Genomic DNA, 8532 nt, shown 5'->3' with positions numbered 1-8532 from the left:
AAGTACAATTTTGAGGTACTTTTACTTTACTGGAGTATTTCCTATTTTCAATACTTCTACTTCTACTCCACCACATCTCAGAGACAAATATTGTACTTTTACTCCACTACAATTATTTGAAAACTTTACTTTTCAGATATAAATTATGATCTTATAAAACATACATTAACCACTTTTATACATAGGCTATTTGAAAATCGATCTACAATCGATCTACAAGCTCACAACGCGTCGCATCGCGACGCGTTGTGAGCTTGTAGATCGGCTATTTTCAAACATTTCTGTACTTTTACTTTTGGTACTTTAAGTACATTTTGATAACAATACTTTTGTACTTTTACTCAAGTACATTTTGTTTCCGGACTTTTACTTGTAACAGATTACTTCTACATTGCAGTATTGATACTTTTACTTAAGTAAAACATTAGTAGTACTTTTTCCACCATTGTCCACAATGGAAAAAGTAAACTTAGTTGTTTTATGAGATCTGAACAGCATTCACATACTGTATACTGTGCATGCATTAATTCCCATCTTTTGGCGGATGGGAGCGTTAGTTAGGCATCCACCTTTAAAGGTAGGTATTTTCTGGTTAAGAAATAAATACAAATGTTTTATTCAAATGTTAAAGCTTTATATTGTGATAGTAATCATTGCTATAGAGTGTTTTTTGTTTTTTTGTCTCTCCAGCCCTTTAGTAAAAGGTTGCCAATTTCAGCGAATACGGAGATAATACCCATTTATCAGTGTTCCAGTTCCAATAGTGTCTGCTCATTTCTTTGTTTCATCACTTCCAATTTCACTTGTTTATCCTGTATCATGTATGAGTTCTCTCTCTTGATTGGATAAAATAAGTATCCCAACCTGAAAATGTATTTTCTGTTTACTAGTGAGCTGAAGATGGAGACCCCTGTTACTGAACACAAACTGTAGCAATGATTGCTGTCACAATAGCTAGTAGCTTATCACTCATTTTAACAAAGAAATACTATACTGCGATACTATACAAGTATCCATGATATTATGTGAGCGATGTGTATTGTGGTATTGAAGTAAAAAAAAATATCTGAGTACTACTTCTGTGCATAACTATACCATCTTTATTCATACATCATCAGCAGCACTGATGACATCATAACATCTCTCACACCGTCCACACAGAGCAAATGACAACCATCCTTAAAAGCAGAGGTGGAAAGTAACTAAGTACATTTAATTAAGTGCTGTACTTAAGTAAAAATAAATTGGTACTTTTTACTTTACTTAAGTATTTCCATTTTTCCAATAATTTATACTTCTTAATTATTTGAAAATTTTACATGCATTAGCCCATTAAACCCAATTTTATACTTTGTCTATTTGAAATATTTTCGAAAAGGTTCCGATACTTTTGGAGTAATATTTTGATGCCAATACTTTGGCTCACTCAAGTAAAAGTTAGTATTTCGACATTGTAGCATTGATACTTTTACTTAAGTAATTAATCCGAGTACCCTGTCCGCCCCTGCTTAAATTACACGTACTGTTACCATTCATCTCCTGTCTTTGAACTAATAATTAACATACATATTTACCTGGAAAGTGCAGTAGATATATATATAATGTCTTTTCCCATATTGGATAAAGGTGCTTTCATTGCATACGTAACTTGCTTTTCTGCTACAATCTGCAGCTTTGTCTCCAATTAAAAAAATAATAATAATCAGATATATTTCTTATTATCTCCTACTGTACGGTCAAACATAGTTGATCTACATTTAACAGCTCTTAAGCACTAGGTTATGCTTCTTATTTTTATTAGGGATGCACAATATATCAAAGACATCGGCTGATAGTTCCTCAAAAGTGCATTATATGTAAGTATTTGCCGATGATTATTGGTATTGGACAGATCAGTATGCAGTTGATGTATACAGCAAACCCTACTGGTCGAAACTAGTATTGCGATAGTCGGTTATCGGCCAAAATGTCAATATGGATATCAGTTGATATCACCATGGAAATAGTTTGTTATTTGCCGAAATGTCTATATCAGAACAGGTATGTGGAAACTGGTATTGCAATATCGGAATTGATATCTGTCGATATGACCATGGAAATAACCCTTTATCGGATATCGTCCAAAACTCAATATTGTGCATCCCTAATTGTGATACAAGGCCAAAAAATTGCAGATTGACTAGCTTGAAGATCGGCTATGTTTTGGCGTGCGATTACACATGGACTATGTGATTTGAATGGTAAAAAGCAACAGCAATAATAGCAAGGCGGTGGTTCTCAAAGTAGGTTCCCTGGACCCTCATGGTTCCTTGAGAGGGGTTTGAAATGGACCCTTACAGGTGTGTAACTCTGAGAGTGTACGAATGGAACCAAATGGACCCGTCCCTCAAATGGTTCCCTCACGGGTCCATTTGGTTCCATGGAGTTATGGGGGTCCTTGACATTAGAAAACCAACGTTTGAGAAGCACTGGTCTTAGTGAATGCAGTGAGTCTTCAGAGCAGCAAGAGACCCAGGACAAGACACAGGACGGCTTTCCCCCAAGCCACTGTCCCCTCCATGATGACAGACGGGGCTCCTGCACACGGGGACACAGAGAGGGGACACACAGGGAGAGAGAGGGGACACACAGGGAGAGAGAGGGGACAGGTGATGATTATATAAACTTTTTATACTTTGTCTATTTAGTAGTTTGAAAAAAGGGACCGCCGTCTTGCAGCGGTTGGGCTACCAAGATCCCAAATGGAAGTAGGTTGTGAAACAAGTGTGAAGCAAGCTTCTTCCATCTGGCGTCAGGTTAATAGTTTCAATGTAGGCTACATAATGTTATTTTGATAGTATAATATTTAAACTATGTTCATGGTTTATCTGGGATCCTAGTTTCTTGAGGCACTACACTATCTCTCTGTATTTGATGCATGTGTTTACCTTGCTCATTGTAACCTTGCTCTTATCGAGTCGCTCTCGATAAGAGTGTCTGCTAAATGCCTACATTGGTTTTAAATTGCAAAATTTAAAATAATGGGATTACTTAGTGGTGTGGCTCAAAAGCTGGCCCATGGTCCCACATGCAGGCCGTGGTGGCTCTTGGAGAAGTCCCCTCAACAATATTTATTTTTTGACAATATTTATTTTTTAACCAAATATGTTTTGACATGAAAGAGATTTGACTTGGCAACATAATTTAGAGATAATTTAGAAATCAAGGAGAATTCTCAAGATAATAGAATACGCATTTCAAGAACACTTTAACGGAATAAATAGATTACAAGTGCTGTAAGTGATATTGTTAAAATAAGTGTTAAATAGAGATGTAGTAGATGTAGTAAAATTGCCCTCCCAACCTTAACTCTTTAACTGCCAGAGTGTTACAGGGAAATTGGAAAACCAGGGAAATTGAAAAAGGAGCGCTCCTTTTCCCCCCCCCCAGGCAAATCTGTAGAACCAACACTAGAGGGCAATGCAAGCCACACTAGACTAGAGCCCCCCACCACACACACACACGTGCGCACGCACGCGCATGCGTGTGTGCGCATGTGTGCATGCGTGTGCATGCGTGTGCGTGCATCTACTAAACATCTCAGAGTGTGGCCACACACACACACACACACACTCACACACGCACACGCACACACACACACACACACACACACACACACACACACACACACCTATTCCTTCAAGTAAAAGAAAAGGAGGGGGTCTTCCTACCTGACCAGACACTTTGTTCGGCAGGTTTCGGGGGGTCAGGAGCGTCGGGGGAGTCGGAGCGGGACACGTCCGGGTCCAGAGCGCTGTCCAGAGCACTCAGCTTGTCCTGGGACAGCTCCGCCCTTTGAGCGTCCGTGACCATGGCGGCGTTGTCAGGACCCAGAGCCAGGAGCTGGCTGACCGACAGAGCCTATATATATAACATCAGAAAACAGAAAAGAACAGTGGTTTAGAACAGTGGTTCTCAATAAATAGCAGATCTACAAGCTTGCATCATCTGCTATTTTGGGACATTTTTGAAAAATCTTGAATAATTTAGATTTTTTTTTAACACGAATCTTCTCTTCCGGGGATTCCCTGGCACAAAAGGTTTTCAGATGAGGGGGGTCCGCGGCTAAATATATATATCAATTTGGGGGTCCATGATTTTTTAGAGAACTACTGATTTAGAAGGCATTTGTGCAATGGTGGAGGGTGTATAGCCTAGTTACGAGACGCACGGGCGCACATGCGTCCGACTAAGTATAAACTAATTATATTTTTAAGAATTTTCGCCTGTAATAACATTTTCATCCCACCCTCTCTCACTTTTTTTCTCTCTGTTTTCTCCTAATGTAGTCCAATTTACTCCTCCCGTTCAACATTCCCCACTGTCAGGCTCCGACCCAGCCTGCAGGAATACATGCAGTGACTAACCCTTCCCACCCAGTTCCCCTCCCCCGGACACGGGGCATTCGGTAGCGCTGTTGCCTCACAGCTAGAAGATCCTGGGTTCGATTCCCGCGCTGGGGGCGTGTGAGATGGGTGACGTTGCTCCCACAGACAGCTAGAAGAGGAGAACGTCCTGTGCAGTGGCCGACCGGACGGACGGACGGACGGACGGACAGGGGGCAAAACATACTCTCTCCCCATGCCTTTCGGCCTGGCGGAGACAATTAATACCTGGCAGAGAATGTTTTAATAATGCTGCACGCTTGCACATTTGTTGGATAAGCATAAGATAAAGTTGAAGGCTGGGGTTGCCGTGGCAATCAATTGGCTCACTTCGGCCACGACCAGAGCCTTTTGTACAATGGGCGCATCGGTGGGATCGGCGCTTCTGGACAACCGCCTATCTGACCGACTTGACGCCGGGTACTCGACTCCCTTGGATTGTCTGAGTTTGAAGTCGGTCGGTCTAACGGTTCTCGAGATACTTGAACCAAAGACGTACGTACAGAGATTCCGTGCATTTATTGTAAGATAATAATAATAATAATAATAATAATAATAATAAACTGTATATCTCTGCTGTCCAGCCAGAAACTGCTAACTCCAAAACGCTCATTGTTCAGGAAACGAAAAAACAAAATACGTTTTTCAGGAAATGAAGAAAACCTTATATTTTTTAAAACAAAGCAATACTGCCTCATCAAAGTTGGTATAGTGACTTTATATATCGTCAGATACTTGCATGTGTCATTATACTATCACCACTTTACCCAAATCCAGCGCAAGTGGAGATAGTTGTTTCAGACGAGCAGAAATCAAGCTGAAATGGAGTTGTTGTCCAAACAACAATAGCTCCACTTGCTGCTGAGGGAGGTTTCAAAAGGGTACACATTTCCAAAAGCTAACAATGGATCTCCAAGCTCACAATGCATCACAACAACGTGTGAATTAATGCCCTGATGCTTCATGACACTTATATAGGCCAACAATAATAAACAGGACTTTAAATATTACAATAACTTTTGCAAAGAGGAGTTTCAGTAGAACTAGCGCGAGTCGCGACAGAAATGCTATCAACTCCTTTCTTCTTGTCACATTGCTCTCTTCATTAAACACTTCATGGATTTTAGAAATAAAATTACTTGTTTTCATAACATTAGCGTCAGTGCTAAGTTTGATAAACAGGTACACTGCATAGTTTTAACAGACTACGGGGAGTCTGTTTATGTGATACTCCTCCTCGTTCACTGCGCAGTGCGCTCTGGTCTGTGTTTTGAAAAGGCTGCAGCAGAGTAGAGAGGGGGAGTTGCTTGTTTTTGACGGACAGTTTGAGGATCCAATGGAGTTGGGAGGTTTCGTCAGAGGCGCTTTTTAATACTTTTCATTGGTTCAAATGTTTAGATTTTTTACACAGACGTAAAAGGTGTTCAATAGCATTGATTTATGAAAAAGGAAAAAAAAGCTGAAAATGGAGTTAGCTGGTTCGTCCCGGACACCGACGATATACAACAAGGAAGAAAAGCAGCAATATCAACACATTGCCTGCCAAGTCTTTCAAATCCAACACTTGCCTGCCAAGGACGCATTGTTTACATCTGTGTCCACATCGTGGCTTCCGTGGGTCCCCGTGGATCGTCAAAAAAAGGTAAAAACGCTGGCAGTGGTTGGTGGATGAATTCATCAATTAATACCTGGCAGTGTCAGGTTTTTCAGATTCCATTACGATTGGCTACAATTAGCTTTCAACCTGTGTGGGAGGGGGCCGTTTTGCACACAATGACACAAATCACGAATGTGTCTGACCAGTGTTGATTTTGACAGCAAATTTTGATTTTAGTAGTAGTCTTTTCAATAAAATTTCATTTAGTTTTAGTCATATTTTAGTCATCTGAAATGTTTTTAGTCTTAGTCATAGTTTTAGTCTACAAAATATCATAAGATTTTAAAAAATGTATTTTGGTGGTGCCTTGATGGCGTCGTAATGGCTGATTTTACACTTGGTTGCATGCTGAAAATAGCTGATCTACAAGCTCACAACGTGTCGCAGTGTGACACGTTGTGAGCTTGTAGATCTGCTATTTTCAGAGTGCAACCAAACATAAAATGACTTGTCTTTTTAGTTCTACTGGATCTCTTCTCCACTAGTCCCTCCCTAACATTTTAGTCTAGTTTTCATTTGTTGACGAAATTGTCAATATATTTAGTCTTAGTTTTAGTCATCGTAGCTTAGTTTTTATTTCGTTTTCGTCAGTGAAAAAAAGGTAGTCGCCGAACATTTTTCGTCCTAGTTTTAGTCGACGAAATTGACACAGCGTCTGACTGCTGTGAAACGTTGCACGCACACACACACACAGAAAAGGTCAAGAACGACCGTCAGTCCCACAGTGTTTGACTCACGTTGAAAGTCTGCGCTGGGATGAGCGGGATGCTGGACTGACTGAGGTACGAGAAGACATCGGCATCTATGGAGGACATCTCCGCAGGGTTGAGAGACGCTGGGAGGACACACAGAGACAGAGAGATCATTAGAGAATACAGACCGGTCTGCAGAGGACAGCTCTGCCATAGCCTGGGAGCTTTGAGAAAATGTCAAACAAAGACAGTGGACAAAACCTCTTCAAGTGTACGAGAAGAGTGTCCATGCACGGCCAGTGAGTGCAGTGGTGTAAAGTAACTAAGTACATTTACTCAAGTACTGTACTTAAGTAAAATGTGTAGGCATTTTTACTTTACTGGAGTATTTCCAATTTTCCGTACTTTTACTCCACTACATCTCAGAGGCAAATATTGCACTTTTACTCCACTACAATGATTTGAGAATTTTAGTTACTAGTTACTTTGCAGATACAAATTATTACATTATAAAACATACAAACATTAACCACTTCAGCCCTATTTTATACCTAGGCTATTTGAAAATAGCCGATCTACAAGCTCACAACGCGTCACATCGCAACGCTTTGTAAGCTTGTAGATCTGCTATTTTCAAACATTAGCACTTTTACTTTTGGTACTTTAAGTACATTTTGATACCAATACTTTTGTACCTTTACACTTTAACACTAATTCCTTGCAACAGAGTATTTCTACATTGCAGTATTGATACTTTTAATTAAGTAAAACATTTGAGTTCTTTTCTGCATTCATTAACCTAGAGCGGAAGAAAAGCAGCTTTTCCGTGCACTTAGGCCCCGTGTCCACCAAGATGTTTCTTTTTTTCCTGAGCACAGCACAGTTTGTTTATAACAGGAGTGCCAAATTCACCTTGCGCTCGTGCGTGCACACGGTGCGCTTTGCCTGCCAAAAGATTAAAATAATTCAACTTGGGCGCCAGGAAGCACTTTTAGGCGAGTGCCTTGGCGTTTTCAGTCGAGGAAAAAAGCCCAGTGGACATGGGGTCTTATGCCTGTGAGCCTGGTGGGTTTCATGCGCAATGAACTAATGCAGTGGGGTTCTCACTGCTGCTGGGGGGTTCCATTTGTACACTCTCAGAGTTACGGACCTGTAAGGGGCCATTTGGTTCCATTTGTACACTCTCAGAGTTACGGACCTGTAAGGGTCCATTTGGTTCCATTTGTACACTCTCAGAGTTACGGACCTGTAAGGGTCCATTTGGTTCCATTTGTACACTCTCAGAGTTACAGACCTGTAAGGGTCCATTTGGTTCCATTTGTACACTCTCAGAGTTACAGACCCGTAAGGGTCCATTTGGTTCCATTTGTACACTCTCAGAGTTACGGACCTTAATGGTCCATTTGGTTCCATTTGTACACTCTCAGAGTTACGGACCTGTAAGGGTCCATTTGAAACCCCTTCAAGGAGCCTTGAGGGTCCCTGGACCACACTGAACATTATGACTGTTTGCCACTTTGTTTGCCACTTTCTCAAAGCTCAGACATAGAGCAGTACATTGTTTTCACTTTTACAGCACAATGATACTTTGGTAGAGGTGTGGGTTGTGTAGTTACCTTGCCATGATGTAACACCAAATATTGTTGAGATATACAGCATTCAAGAGTTGCTCCGTTGAGTAAAACTTGAATTCTGTATATTCTTCCCATTGACTTGCATTGCATGGTGAAACACCTCTCAAGAGTCACTCCTTTAGCAC

General features: G+C 40.7%; 1 protein-coding gene across 4 annotated transcripts in view; it reads right to left on the bottom strand.

Moving 5' to 3' along the window:
* Positions 1 to 1087: 1087 nt before the first annotated feature.
* Positions 1088 to 8532, bottom strand: part of otoa (otoancorin) — a 51337-nt gene continuing 43892 nt past the window's right edge. For all 4 annotated transcript variants that reach the window (XM_080427464.1, XM_080427461.1, XM_080427462.1 and 1 more), the window contains 3 exons: positions 6819 to 6916; positions 3711 to 3900; positions 1088 to 2577 (listed from right to left, as the gene is read on the bottom strand). In XM_080427464.1, coding sequence (XP_080283590.1) covers positions 2495 to 2577; positions 3711 to 3900; positions 6819 to 6916 — 371 coding nt within the window. In that variant the 3' untranslated portion in view covers positions 1088 to 2494. The remainder of the gene's footprint in view (positions 2578 to 3710; positions 3901 to 6818; positions 6917 to 8532) is intronic.

This window comes from Gymnoscopelus braueri, assembly GCF_963280865.1.
Source record: "Gymnoscopelus braueri genome assembly, chromosome: 4".
NCBI classification, from domain to species: domain Eukaryota; kingdom Metazoa; phylum Chordata; class Actinopteri; order Myctophiformes; family Myctophidae; genus Gymnoscopelus; species Gymnoscopelus braueri.
This window is presented reverse-complemented; position numbering and strand designations above follow the sequence as displayed.